Below are 15,111 nucleotides of genomic sequence, written 5' to 3'. Positions count from 1 at the left end.
TGAGCTCCAGTGGCTGCTGGCCCTGGGTGCAGAGCCCTGGTGCTGGCCTTGGGCTTCAGCAGGTGCTGGCTCTGGATGCCATCCCCTACCCCGAGCCATGTGGCAGCAGGCGCAGACCCCCAGGCACCAGGCCCAAACCCTGGTGACAGCCAACCCCCAGCCGTGTGCTCCGACCTCCAGCCCTGGCTGCTGACCCTGAGCACTGCTCCTGGATGTCAGCCCTCGGTTCTGGCAGGAGCTGGCCATGGGTGCTGATTCCCAGGCGCCAGCCCCGGTGATGCGAAAGCAGGCACCAACCCCAGGCTCTGGCAGGTGCTGGCCCTGGACACCGACCTCGGGTCATGCAGCAGCAGGCTCTGTCGAGTGCTGGCCCAGGATACTGACTGCTACCCCCAGCTGTGCAGCTGCAGGCACAGACCTCAAGCATCAACTCTGGTGCCGACTCCTGGCCCCAGTCACACAGCAGCAAGTGCCGGCTCTGGGTTCCGACCCCCAGTTGCGTGGCAGTGGGCACCGACCCTGGGCTCCAGTGGGTGCTGGCCCAGGGCGCCGACCCCCAGCCCAAGGCTCCGACCATGCGGTGGTGACCCCCTCCCAGCCATCACCTCGGCATCTGATGTCTCACCCCTCCACTCAGGTCTTAACTTGCCAGGACTTGCTGTGAAAAGTGATATTAAACATACAAATATCACTTTTCACAGCATTATTTTTATTATTGAATCTGCAAAAAATAAATAAATACATAAATAAATTGCAATGATCTGGATGTGTGTACATGCATATTTATTTGTTTTTCCTAAAGTTAATAAAGTATTTTAGAGAAGTGTCAGTGTGGCCACCAGCAAGAGTTGGTGGCCTCATTCTGAGGCCACCAAAAAATTTGTTGTGAGAACCCCTGGCTTAGAGCATGTGGAAGAATGCTCCTTTCTTAGCACTTCTATAAATCAAAATAAATATTTGAAGGAATTTGAGATGCTGCACTACTAACTTATTCATGGTTGAACTGCATTGTCTATGACAATCTAACATTTGAAATTTTGGTTTGGAATTTTCAGATACTGAAGTGGATGTGGTTGGCTTGTGTCAAAAAGGACAGTTTCTTGTGGTCGGTGAGAGAAGTGGTAACCTACATCTTATTCATGTACCATCAAAGCAAACTTTGCTAACTAATGTACGGAACTTACTTTTTTTGCTCCATTCTCAGTTGCTTGCATGCTTTTTTATTTGTGTGAAATATCAAAATATTAATAAACTGAGTATCTTGAAGGCGACTCTTGCTTTGGCTGACTATGCATGTTAGGTTATAAGGAACGTTTTTTCCACCCCCATAAAATGTCCTGTGAGTAACAGATCTAGTGAACTTTATTTAAATACAAAAAACAAAACCCAGCCCCATTTTGTATGAGGATAAGGACTATTTATTTAAGAGTGTGCAGGATTGATCCCTAAAGTAATTCCCTATTCAAAATTGCACGTTAATGCAGAATTTCTGGAGGGAAAAAATTATAGGTTAACAATATGCATTATTTCCTAATAAGCACAATTTTAATCCAACATGGAATAAAATTTGTCTTTATGTTTAGGTTTTGGTTCAGAAATCTGCAAATGAAAAGACTTATCGAAACCTTATTATAGAAAAAGATAATGCAGATGGAGGTACGTTTTTTTCTTATAATTCTTCCTAAAAATAGCCTGGTCTTAACTTTCAGAAGAGAAAATAAGATGTATGAGATCTTAACCGTGAGTAATTTATCTGTAATAAAAATGTATGTGTTGTGATAGCTGGACTTTAACCCCTTAGGGCTCAACCCTGCAAGTGTGGATCACTCTGGCCCTGATCTGACAGAGCACATCAGCACATGCCTAACTTTAAGCATAGGAGGAGTCCCATTGAACTGTATTCTTAAAGTTAAGCACATGCTTAGGTACTTTGGTGGATCAGGGCCAGAGTGCTCTGCACTTTCCAGGGTTGAACTCTTGACTGAACTCCTGTCTGACAACTTCAGGAGAACAAGGAGAAGTGTGCTACTTAGTAACACACTTAGTTTGTGTAGGTTACATTTTTCTGTACATCTCTTCTTGCTGTGTGTTAATATTTAAAAGTGGATATTCACATGCATTCAGGATATTGTTTAAGAGGCTGTCTCATTGCTCCTTTAAGGCCAGAGCCTGTAAACATACATGTACTTAACTGTACACTTGAGCATTTCCATTCACTTCAGTGGAACTTCTTGTATGTGTACGGTTAAGCACATGGATAAGTGCTTGCAGAATCCAGACCACAATCACTTACTAAAGCGTTTTGGTTAAATTTAATTTCAGATATTTAATTTTTTTTTATTTATAAAATATTGGGAGATAAGCATGTTATTTGGGATGATGGTACTCCAGAACTTTTCATTTTCCACAGCTACTGTCCCAGGAAAGCTGCTCAGGTTTCCTATATATAGTTTTAATTAATTATTATGCCCCACTTGACAGGTGGCACAGGCAATAGGGCCTGAAAGCAGTGGAAAGACTCCTATTGACATTGCATCAGGCCCATCCTGAGCATCTGGTTATTCTTGTGGTGAAATCTTGACTTCTGTGAAGTCAAGATCAAAACTCCCATTAACTTTAGTGGTGAAGGATTTCACCCTTGTACATTGTAAGTACATTGAGTCTTTAGTAGTCATTAGTTTCACTTCTGTTAATCTAATCGAAGAAGCCAAATTGTATTGTTTGTAACTACATTTTGTGGTACTAATTTATATAGTGAACCTCTTATTGGTTTTTTTTTTTTTTTTGGTTTTTTTTTTTTTTGGAAAAACGGTGGGTTTTTTTTTGGAAAAACAATTTTTTTTAACAGATCTATTTAAGGTAGTTAGTGACTGAAATGTTATAATGCCTGGTGGATGCTTTAAAAAAAAATCATATGCAGGTCTTTTTACAAGGACTGGCTTTTATGTGAAGTACTTTGAGTTCTTTTTTGTTATTTAGAAGTTTGACATCAATATTCATTTTTTCTCTGTTTGGCATATGTTCCCTCTGAAACTAACCTGGTTCTGGTTGTTTCTTTCTTTATGCACTACCTGTCTTTGCTGAGGCATCTTTTCAAATAGTACCTAGATATGAGTATCTGGGGTGATACATTTTCATTGGAGAGACTGTAACTTCAGATATCCTTTCCTTTGCTGGTCTGAGAGCATTGACCGGTGGGAATTAAGGGGATGAATTTAGGATCTATTCTCTCAGGACACTAGTGTGAGTTTTTTAATTTATGTTGTTAGTTTAGTTTTAGCAGGTAGCATCTTTTTGGTTGACTTATAACCAGTTCTGAGAACTTTACTTTATTTTTACATATATGAATGCCTATTGACTTCAGAACCTCATGATTTGGCCTTTAATGGTGTATATGTACTTAGCGACATTCTATGAATGATGTTATTCAGCTTCTGTTAGAGTCGCATGGGGTAATCTCAGGCTGTGTTATGTATGTTCTTAATTTTGGTCCCACGTATTGGTGTGTTTTTTTTTAATCTTTCTGTGCTTGGTAATGTTACTTAAACAAAGAAAATGTAAGAACTAGTTTGGCCTATTTTAAAATTCTAATCTGGTGAAAAGTTTGATCTAAATAATTTTTACACTTTTAGAAACTTAAGTTTGTTGTATTTGTGTTTATTTCTATAGGAATCTATCATATATTCATTCTCACAAGCAATGGATTCTTTTGCATTATGTGCCTCCCACTTGCAAAAATCCAGGAAGGTATGACGATACAACTCACATTTAAAATAAAATTCTGGATTGCTGTGTATTAACCTATAACAACTAAAATACTTTTGTGTGCTGCTTTCTGTAGTGGCTAAGAGTCCAGTCCTGTGAAGTGCTGAGTGACCTCAACTCCCATTGGCTTCAGAGGGAGCTGAGAATGTTCAGCAACTTCCAGGAAATGGTCTTAATCATTCGTAGTGCTTTTGTTTTTAAGACAGTGTGAACTAATTGTGAATGATACAAGATTTTAGTTTAGTCTCAAACACACAAACACTTAGTTTTGTATACTATCCATTCCTCCCCCACCCCACAAATTACTTATAGTTTACATTCCCTTCACTAATTCTGTTTCTTATTGAGAGTATTGCTTGTTACAGGAATAGAATTCCAAGTCATAGTATTACTGTGTTAGTTATATTGAAGAATATTAGAAATTACTTTAATGAGGTCACCAACAGCACAGGACCACCCCGGGTTTACAAAAAGTTAATTTTCTATAACGCCACAGTATGACCAATGGAAACATGTGAACTTTGATTATAGTGTTAGTGGTGTACAGAGCTGTCAGGTTGGTGTTACAGCTATCCAGTATGAAACTCTATGAAATTATGAAACCATATTTTGTTTTTAACATCTTTTTTTATTATTTTTATGTAGCAATTGACAAGATGGACATGATTACAGCAAAGAAGGTAAATAGCAGTATCTACTAGTGTGCCACCTGGTGTATCTGTTACAAATTTCCAGTTTACAAAACTTTGATTTGTATAGCTTATTAAACACTTTTTGTCTGAAAATTTTTTAATTGCTGTAAAGCTAACTGATAAATGGGTAAACTGAAGTTTTCTTTACATCCTAAAGTTAGCATTTAAGTTTTAACAAACTTATTTATTATTCCATAAATAACTCTGTGTTTTCATTTTTCCAGTTACAAGGAATGATCAAGACTGCTTATATTTCTACAAAGGATTATCACACCCTTGGTTGTCTGAATTTTGTGACTGGTGACTTGATGAACAACATCCTGCTGATAATTGGGGTAAATTTACATACTGATATTTTAGTGAAAAAAAAATTATGGAGACAAATGATTACAATTATCTGATGCATTAAGATGTCTATAAATGTAATAGTCTGCAATATCAGTAATCTTTTGCTCGATTAAAAGACAATGTCAAGATTTTAGTTTTAAAGGGACAATTTGTCATTTCAAAACTAGGCACAGTGCTATGACAGTTGATGGTAAATGTGTGGAGCTTTACTAGTGACTATACTAAATTGTGGGATTTTAGTTCATCTGCATGTGCTCTTGAATTTCTAATCTAATCCTTGCTCTCAGAGGGCCCAATCTAATGTCAGCCTAAATCAATGAGAGCCATTTTATCAGGCCCACATTCAACAGACTTTTGCCAAAGTACAGTATAAAGTCCCAGTTGGCCAAAGTGCTTAAGCACATGCATAGTCCCATTGATTTTTAAGGGGATGAAAATTATGGACTAAGGCTCAATGTGGTCCGATAGATAGATACAACCCATGGTCTTGATCCAAAACCCATTAACTTCATTGCAGGTCTTTCCATTGACGGGCTTTGGATCAGGCACCAGGTCCTTTTGGATGCAAATTGTCTGTTTGTAAATCTTCTATGCTTTTGGAAGAGCCAAAAAAAAATCTATTTTAGTGGGCAAGAATGATTGATTTAAATATTGTGATATAGTCAGTTCCTGAAAATAGGAAAGGGAAAAAAACTACTTTGATTTTTTGAAATGTGTTTATCTTAACTATTAAGAGGCTGCGTAGGATACTCCAGTATGACTTGCAACTTCCTAGAAGCCTTTTTCTATTAAACTACAGTGAATGAGACAAACTTGACAACTACCAAAATTTCTAATATACAACCAAATTTTGGGGTTTTTTTGGTGTGTGTGTTTTTTTTAACAGGGTAAAGGTGACTGTGTGCTCTCCAAATGGGAGGTGGATCCTAGTAAAAACCTGGCGTCTGTTCAAAGTTTTGCTGATTCAAGTATGATTAAAGGTAAAACTTAAGAAATTTGCCTGTAAATTAAGAAGTCTATTTATATAAATAGACATCTATTTATCTATTTAATCTTGAGCTAATTTTTGTAATTGTTAGTTTACTGTTTTATTAATGCATGTAGTATTGAAAAAGGAGACTTTATTTTGTTGAGTATATACTGCAAGCCTAAATCTATGCTTCAAAGTTGTTAACTTTTTGAAACAGATTTGTCTTCAGTGAAGTATTACAAGGATGTATGACTTATAGCTGGACTTCCATTTTTGACAGGGTTGAATAAACTTTTTCCATTAATCTGCTTTCAAATATTTGTCTTTAGCTGAGGGAGCATTGTTTAAATAATGTTGTTGTTCTTCCTCCTGGGCTTACTCCTAAAAGCTGCTGAGCACTCTGGTTTGAATCCAACAAAGCAGGTCAGCAGATAAAAACTTAAGCATTTTCAGGACTGCGGCCTAAGTGTGCCACTAGGATGACTGCCTGACTGTGTAAGATCCATTTTAAAAACTCTAAATAAACTGATTTGTAAATGGGTATTTCTACAAAATATTTGCAATTCAAATACATTATTCCCAGACAAATATGTAACTTCACATAAATTTTGCTGTTTTCTTTCCTAGATGCAGTGCAACTTCAGGTCGTAGACAACTTGTTGTTTGTCTTGGATAATGAAGTAAGTATAATTTCACTGATCTGTCTGAAATTGCTTTTACAATGATTTTTTTTTTTTTACCTAATGATTTAAAAAAGCTTTTATAAGGCAGAAAGATGCCTTTCCTTATAGAGGAGTTGATCTTGCAATGTGCTTTATTCTTTTGACAGAAACACTTCAAGACCTGGTACACTTATTTACTGTATTGTAAATATATTGGTATCCTCCTTTTTGGATCTGCCAATCCAATAAAACATGTCTTGATTATGTCAAGAAAGAGGATACCTGACTTTCTGTTTTCTTCTAGAACGTTTTGAGCATGTGGGATGTTTATTCTCTTACCTTGACTTGGGATTGGCCTTTAGTTCATATTGAAGAATTTCTTCTAACTACAGAATCAGATTCTTCTTCAGTCATAAGGTAAATGAAGAATTATAGTACCGTCTTTAGAATATGAAGGGTCTGTTACAGCAGGAACTGTCCAACTCTCATTTGACTTCCTGTGGGTCTTGAGGTAATCCCCAGTTGGCAAGGACAGGAACTAAAGCTGAGATTTAACCATCGGGGCATCTAAGGATTGAACTGCATGGTATGACAGATCTCATTTTTGCTTCTCGCAGCATTCCACTGACATTTTTCTAGCTCAGTAAAGCACAATACTTGACCTGCAGCCCAAGTATCCTCGACTTCCTTCCAGAGAGGGTAAAAATGAGGCCTCCTGCAGAGTGACTCTCCTTATTACTGTTAAAGCAGTTTAGAACACTCCCCCTAGAGTTGCAAGCATCATTTTGGCAAAACTCATCTGCTGGCTTGAGCACTGGAGTATTGCTCTCAAGACTGTGAGATAACATCCATAATAACTGAAGATAAATGCTATATAAATTCTAAAGTAGGAAAATAAGTGGTATCTCATTTTGCAGGTCGAGAAATCGAGGCACAGAGTTTAGGTGAATTGCCTACAACTACAAAAGAAATTGGTAACAGAGCAGAGATTAGAACACAAGAATTCTAGCTCTTACCATTAGACCATACTTTTCTTCCCAGTTTGCCACCACATGCATGGTTTCAAGCTTGGAAACTGAACTCCTATCCTATGTATGGTAACATACTGTGCTACTCTAAGGCCATATATTGTAGTAGTACAATATCTCAGTTTTCATAGAATACCTACATTTTACAAATTGTTTCAGTATCTTTCTTTTTATAAACTTCATAATTTAACATAAGATTGATTCAGTGTTTTGGTTGTTTGTTTTTTCTTTCTTTATAGACAAGGGATTTCCAGCCTTAAACTAATAACCTTGACAGTACCTGTTAACAAACAGGTACAAATCTCTTTATCTATATTCTGTTTTATTTTGATTACACAGCAGTTGAAAAGCATGAAGATATGAGACGGCGGATTGTGCATGTAGTCAATAGTTGCCTTTTTCTCAGTGTTTGCACTAAAGAAACCCCAAACTGGTATAAAAAGCAACAGTTACTTTGCTTTCTAATAGTTGCCCAATGTGAACAGGCATTGGCGTTAAGATAACTGAAACAGAATGTTGGCGTTAAATTAGACGTGCTTGTTTTTAAAAATATAATAAATATTGATGACATCTAAAACAGTGTTCAAATTTCTAAATTTTTGGCGTTTGTCCTCTGGGGGGGCTCCAAAAAGTGCTCAATAAATTTTCTACTTTATTCTGTAGAAACATTCCAGAAAGAATCCTGCAAATAACTGTGGGGATTAATTTATTTTATCAGGCAGCACCAAATTTTATGAGTTCTCCATTTACCTTTTTGTTTTTTTCCCTTATTTTATAGATGAGAAACCTCATGGTTTTTTCACTGCCTGCAATGCACCTGCTCTATTCTTTGGAAGTATCTGTTGTTTCTTCACTGGTTCAAAGTGGAATCAGCACAGTATGTTTATATTTTTTTAAAAAGTTTATTAAGTGTTTTAATATGTATAACTTCTAAAGTAGTTGCTATGTTTGTTGTTTCTTTTAGATTAGAGCCCAAAAAGTGGTGGTAACTGTACATGCATATAAGAACAATTCCTTCCCCTGATGATCTTAAAATCTAAATTTAAAAAAACCAAAACAAACCCCTAAAAATAATCCAGAGGAAAGAGATAAATTATACAAACAGTTATCAGGGTGGTGCTGAGCCCATGTCTTGTTAGTTTAATTTTTTTTATTATTGACAGCTGCCAATAAATCTTGCTGTTAGATTTATGGTTTGTGTGGTTTTGTTTTCTTAGCATAAACAATTTTTTGTTTTTTTAGGTGATGCTGCTGAGATAGGTTTTTATGCTAGATTTAATTGATGAGGTGACATCTTGACAAATGGAGTTTTGGAGGGATATTCCAAACACAATGGGCAGTTTGGAAGAAGGAGCTGAGAGAGAGCCAAAGTGTTATCAAGGCTTGTGTCATTGGTAGAGTGGAGCGGGTTTTGGGAAATGTGAATGGATACCAAGACAGAGGTGTAGGTAGCTGTGCATTACTGCCCTCATTTTCAAGGTGCTAAATAAATTCTAGATTGGCTGTGCAGCACAGTGCAGAGCTGGTGAAATGACTCAGGAGTGTAATATGTTTGAAGCACTTGGCAAGAAAGATTTTTTTTTTTTTTTTTTGGCAATGGCACTTGGAGACAATAGAGGCTAATATCTGTTGTCAGTAGCTACCGGTGTGGTGCTCTGCTCTTGTTCGATGATAAGTCGGCTGTATGTGTGTTCCCTCTTTGTGCTGTCCCGGCTCTGCGCAGATAGCTAACACAGCAAACCCAGAGAGAACCCCCAAAGACCACAGACTCTAGTAAGATACGAAGGAACTCGAGCCAGGTTTATTTGTCAAATGAAGCACAGTAATAGTTTCCTATAGACTCTACAGGACATACTACAAATATGTACCCCCTGGCAATGGACACAGCTCAGTCAGTGGCGGGACACTCCACTGCCCCCTAGGCTGGACAAAGATGCGCACTCCGGGACCTACTTTTATACAGTTACAGGACATCTTACTCATCCCCACTGACCAGGGCCGGCTCCAGGCCCCAGCACGCCAAGCGCATGCTTGGGGCGGCATGCCCCGGGGGGCGCTCTGGCGGTCGCCAGGAGGGTGGCAGGCGGCTCCGGTGGACCTCCCGCAGGCGTGCCTGCAGAGGGTCCGCTGGTCCCGCGGCTTCGGTGGAGCATCCGCAGGCGTGTCTGCAGGAGGTCCACCGGAGCCGCAGGACCAGCGACCGCCAGAGCGCCCCCCGCGGCGTGCCGCCGTGCTTGGGGCGGCGAAATTGCTAGAGCCGCCCCTGCTACTGACGTATTGAGGTACAGCCCCTTGGCTCATTAGGTTGCTGTTTCCCCTTTGATCATGTTGTTTCAGACAAACAGATCTATCCATCATGCTGTCCTGTCTTTAAGATGCACCTGCCTGTTCCTTGTTATGTCTATGGAGTGTCCTTGTAACGGGCTGTCCAGGTGCCATCTTGGCACAAGTTCCTCTTATTAGCACTTATATGTGAAGGCACCTGCTTCTAACAACCCTCTTCTCGCCAACTTCTGTGAGGTGAGGCCTGCCTCTGGCTCACAGCCCAACTTTTGCTTAGCAATGCCTGGAAGTACTTTGGTTCAGGCTTCAGGCCTCAGACTGGGCCTCTGAAACGAGTTTGTTTCAGGGCCTCATCTTACTACAATATCAAAGACCAAAGAAGAGTAGGAGGGGGAGGAGGAGATGATGATGATGATGATAGTCAAGACAGTAGGGGGTCAGGACAGAAATGTTGGCTTTCTAGATGAAGAGGAAAGGTTGACTTTTAAAGACATGAAGGAAGAAGTGACTGTCAAAGTTCAGGGCCCACTCCACCTGTATGCCCCTTCATGGTCCCTTAGGGCCTCCACTTTAGACTCCTGGCTCTTGGGTAGACACCCGTGTGACTCTCCCTCCTGACCGGGTATTTTCCAGGCTGCACAGTTCCTGCCTACACAGATATTCCCAGCGAGCCAGACTGCCTAAACAGGCCAGCATCTGTGCTTCACTTTCTTTCCAGAGGCTATGAATAGCTATAATTACCAGCAGTCACAACTGACCACATAGCTCTTTTGTAAGCAAGTACATTTATTTTTAAGGTGAAAACATTACAGAGAAAACATTTAAAAATAATAAAGGAAACTACACACTTGTTAGGCATATTGTTCAGTATATTCCTTTTGATCATCCAGGCCTTGCATTCCATTTCCCCCAAAGAGGTTACATACAATCCTGGCCTAAAGTAACACACAAACCATTAATTTAATACATTGGACCTCAAAAATATTTAAACTTAATTCAATAATGCCTCCCAAGGATACTGCAGGAAATTGCCATATCTGTCAGGGTGATATGGCCTGGATGGGGGGGAAGAAGGCGAGGGAGAGGTCAGAAAATGACACTACTGTTGAGGGCTTGAGTGTCAGAATGGAAGTGTCAACAGTAATTGAGATGGGATAACGGGGGATTTTGGGTAGAAAGACAGAGTTCAGTTTGGGCCATCTTAAGTTTTAGATGGTGGCAGCCATCCTGGACAAAATATTAGTGAGACAGCAATAGATGAGATATTGGATAAGAGAAAAGAAATATCTACATTCCAAATTAATAACCTTTTCATTATTGCTAGTTGCTTTGAACTGCTTGAGATTAATTTTTTTGTAACTTTAGTTTCTAATTGTCTACTGCAGGATACAATATACTTTTTAGAAGGAATTAATGAAAATCACCAAGAGTAAGTCATATATTTACGTTTAATTAGATTACTGTTATATGGAGATGTGTCCAATTATTTTATATCCATACACTGTCATAATTCCATAATCACTTTCAGGTCCCCTGAAGGCCCGGTGTCTGTTTTAGTATTGAGAAGTTTAACAGAAGCCTTGCCAGAAAACAGGTATATTTTCTGCTTTGAAATTTTGCTTTCTCTTTAAGTAACTTTGATACCTTATCACGCTGTATTTAATTTTGCTCCCTAGATTAAGTCGCTTACTTCACAAGCACAAGTTTACTGAAGCTGAGAATTTTGCGATTCAGTTTGGACTGGATGTTGAGGTAAATGACTCATACTTGGCAATAAATTAAGAGATTAATTTGTGAGATTGAATTTATGAACCGAGTTTCTGTCTGTTAATTTCTTAATAGGATATAAAACATTCAAATTGTGAATTAGCTTTTAAAATAAACTGATTTAAGATAAGCAGTTGTGTGTGAAAGAAGTAAATTTTCATCTGACGTAACTAATATACCTCTGAACCATTCTGCATAAGTACTGTATGCCTTCTGATGGAGGTTACCCATATAAGTATCAAGCAGTGTAGCACTGCTTGAAGAGCAGCACTTAATGTATGTTTAACAATAAGAAGTCTGGTTGGCTTGCCTCACTGCACTATTATTAGAACTTCCTTGGGGTATTGGATCTAATCCTGCAGGGTCCTGAGCTCCCTCAATTCCTATTAGAGACATCAGCTCCTCCCAGTGGAAGCTCTCTTGGCCTTATTCTGAACTTGAACTATTTCTTTTATAGACAGACCCTTCTCAATTGGCAAAAAATCATGTTAGGGACAATGCTGCACTAGCTTTTTCTATGGCGATTCATGGGAGTTTTGCCATTTGACTCGAATGGTAGCAGAAGCAGGACTGTAGCACTTGCCTTAGACACTAAATGCTAATTGTTTATGTGCACTAGAAAATTTGATCATATTTTCTGAAATTGATCAAGACAAGATTAGAATTTATCAACAAATAATTTTACTTAGAAAGAGAGTGAGTTAATGGGTGATCAAGATAGATGGGATTAGCAGCATGTTTTGATTAGTTAACTTTATAGTTCTTTAATGAAGAGTTAAAATAGCCATAGGCTTTTTAAAAATAAATAATCTTTCCAGAGTCCTGAAGATAAATAGGAGTTTATAAAACTTAACATAACTTTATAAAACATCATATAGAGTCCTTTAGACTTTTTCCATCACCCACCCTGCACTCCCACGTAAACATGTCGTTTAGTAAGCCAAAAAGTACCATGATAGTTAAGTACCTCTTAAATGAGGACATGCACCTTATTTGGACCTAGTTTCCTCAAGAATAATATTGCGATCTGACCATGTGGTGATCTTTCAACTACAGAGAGAGATTATCTCTTTAAAGAAGTAGGATGCTAGTTTTAAAAGTCTCTGCCTTTGTTTTTTAAAACAGCTTGTTTACAAAGTAAAAGCAAGTGCTATTTTAGAGAAATTGGCTTCATCTTCCATTGGGAGTTATGGCCAAACAGTTTGGTCAGACCTTGTGGATGAAGCTAAAGAAAATCTGCATAAAACACAGGTAAATGCTTTATATGTTGCATGACTCTTATTGTACACATTCAACCAAACTGAAAGGGAGCTGGGAGTTAAGAATTTTAAACTGTGGTTTTTTTTTTAATCAAACAGGATAACCATTTTGTCGTGGATTACTGTATAAATGCTCCATGGCCAACGTATGAAACAACTCAGGAAATGTTAAACTATGCTAAAATCAGAGTAAGTTTTATATGAAATTGCTCATACCAGTAGATTTCTGCTCCGTTTTCCCACTTGACTTGAATGACCATCACTCTCCAAGGGATGTTGCAGCTCAACAAAGAATGATACTGTTTTGGAGGACTGGCCAAAAAATTACACAAACTAAGGCCTAAGCAAAAGGAGAGATGCTGTTGTACACTTTGTTGTTAGGCTTGATCCTAGCATAGAGCAGTATTTCCAGTTAATGCTTACTGTCAACAGCAAGCATGCCAGTCACATCGCCTAACATGAAAATCATTTCTGCTTGTAGATGTGGTGTGTGGGCTAGATTTCTAGATGACTTTCCTTGTGCTCTTGAGTGTTATGAAGGGATCCTTTTCCCCTATGCAAAGAGCAGGACAGGGTTTTGTTTGCACAGTGGACACCAGGATTTAGTCCTGGGTAGCAGGCCTACCAAGCCCTTTGCAGGGACTGAAAACTAAACATTTGAATTTTTCATTCTTTTCGCATTCCAGACTTTCCTGCCTTATTTAAAAGAACTAGGTAGATGTATTATGGCCCTGATCCTGCAAACACTGTATACATGTAGAACCCTGCATCCGATTCACAAAAATTATCTGCAGATATCCACTGATATCTGCAAATTTTCAGGGTTCTACACTGGGGGCTGGGCTGAGGGTCTGAGGCATCCTCCCTCCCACCGGAGCCCAGTCGTGGAGGGCCGTATGGGCAGCTGTGGGGAGTCTGCGTGGAGTCACGGACCTTCCACCTGTCCTCGGCTGGGCGGAGAGCCTGGAGGCCAGGGATACGGCCGGGGGCTGCTCTCAGCCCGCTCCACCAGTCCCCCAACACACACACACACCACAGGCAGGTGGAGGGTCCACTGCGGCTCCCCAGCTGGCCTCCATGCTGGCCTGGGAGGGGGGAGACCTGTGGAGCAGCCCAGGAGCTGCTTGGGCCCCCTTCCCAGGGCAGGTGGAGGGTCCGCTGCAGCTCCCCACAGCTGCCCACCCAGCTCTTACCATGGCCGGGTTGCAGCTCCGAGCCCCCTCCCTTTGCGGATACAAAATTTGTATTCACATCCATGCTGCTATCCACAGAAATGGTCCACGGATATAAAGCGGATACCTGCAGATTTGCAGGGCTCTACATACATGCAAAGATCCCATGGAAAGATTGAGAACTTGCAGGATCAAGTCCTTGATTTATGAAGATACTAGTTTTTTGTTAGTGTTTACATTAAAATTCTATAGCGCTGTGCAGTATCTGATACATTATGCATCAACGGTATTGCCAACTATTGTGTGTTAATACATTCATTTCAGATCTTGAAGAGGGATGACAAAATGATTGCTTCCTTATCTGACGGGGTTCAAGTGTCCATAACAGAAGTAAGAGAACAAATGAAAATTGCCTTTATTTTTAAAAAAATGGTTCACTTCTTTTAAACAGTTAGGCCATTTTTAAAATTGGATTAATGTTTATACATCTTAAAAATTTAATCTAAAAACACTCAACGAGATCCTGATATTGATATTCCTTCTAGCATGAATGTTTCCTCTTGCTATAGAAATGAATGCTTCTTGAGTACTCTAGAAACCAGAGAGATCAATGTGATGTTTGTCGCTTGAATTTTTAATGTTGTTAAGGAGCTTTTAAACAACTATAAAATGTTTTTGTGTTCAGCCCTGTTGTAGCTAAGATGCTATTCTTACAGTGTACAGGAGGTGGAGTATAAGCCATTTATAGTCTTGAATTTTTGGAATAATATGTACTAAGTAAATTGTCCTGCTTGACTAATTGGTTAGAGATTTTGGAAACCACCTGTACTTATCATTTTTATATTGTTTTTTCTTAACCATTTTAACATCACACTCTGAATATCTAGAGTTTTGCCTTCAACTAAAATAACTCCTTTATCTCTGTACAGGTACTGAGAGCTCAAGCAAGACTAACTACTTTCTATGGAGCCTTTGGACCAGACAAATTCAGGTTTCCATTAAAAATATATATATATATATATATATATATATATATATATATATATATATATATATATATATATATATATATATATATATAAATTTTTTTTTAAATGTTGGGCTTTCCACTTGGTGTCTCCTCCTTCACTCCTACTTTTACTCTCCCCCCACCCCCAGAGCAGGT

At 39.0% G+C, this 15,111-nt stretch overlaps 1 protein-coding gene across 9 annotated transcripts in view; it reads left to right on the top strand.

Moving 5' to 3' along the window:
* Positions 1-15,111, top strand: part of KNTC1 (kinetochore associated 1) — a 75,880-nt gene that overhangs the window by 8,184 nt on the left and 52,585 nt on the right. For all 9 annotated transcript variants that reach the window (XM_039504475.1, XM_039504467.1, XM_039504466.1 and 6 more), the window contains 17 exons: positions 1,056-1,171; positions 1,584-1,656; positions 3,670-3,747; positions 4,411-4,445; positions 4,682-4,792; positions 5,692-5,785; positions 6,403-6,455; positions 6,742-6,854; positions 7,705-7,759; positions 8,244-8,342; positions 11,134-11,177; positions 11,277-11,342; positions 11,425-11,500; positions 12,641-12,766; positions 12,874-12,963; positions 14,271-14,336; positions 14,876-14,937. In XM_039504475.1, coding sequence (XP_039360409.1) covers positions 1,056-1,171; positions 1,584-1,656; positions 3,670-3,747; positions 4,411-4,445; positions 4,682-4,792; positions 5,692-5,785; positions 6,403-6,455; positions 6,742-6,854; positions 7,705-7,759; positions 8,244-8,342; positions 11,134-11,177; positions 11,277-11,342; positions 11,425-11,500; positions 12,641-12,766; positions 12,874-12,963; positions 14,271-14,336; positions 14,876-14,937 — 1,357 coding nt within the window. The remainder of the gene's footprint in view (positions 1-1,055; positions 1,172-1,583; positions 1,657-3,669; positions 3,748-4,410; positions 4,446-4,681; positions 4,793-5,691; positions 5,786-6,402; positions 6,456-6,741; positions 6,855-7,704; positions 7,760-8,243; positions 8,343-11,133; positions 11,178-11,276; positions 11,343-11,424; positions 11,501-12,640; positions 12,767-12,873; positions 12,964-14,270; positions 14,337-14,875; positions 14,938-15,111) is intronic.

This window comes from Mauremys reevesii, linkage group 18 (genome assembly GCF_016161935.1).
Source record: "Mauremys reevesii isolate NIE-2019 linkage group 18, ASM1616193v1, whole genome shotgun sequence".
Lineage (NCBI taxonomy): Eukaryota > Metazoa > Chordata > Testudines > Geoemydidae > Mauremys > Mauremys reevesii.
The sequence above is the reverse complement of the archived record's forward strand: the minus strand, read 5'-3'. Positions and strand labels throughout refer to the sequence as shown.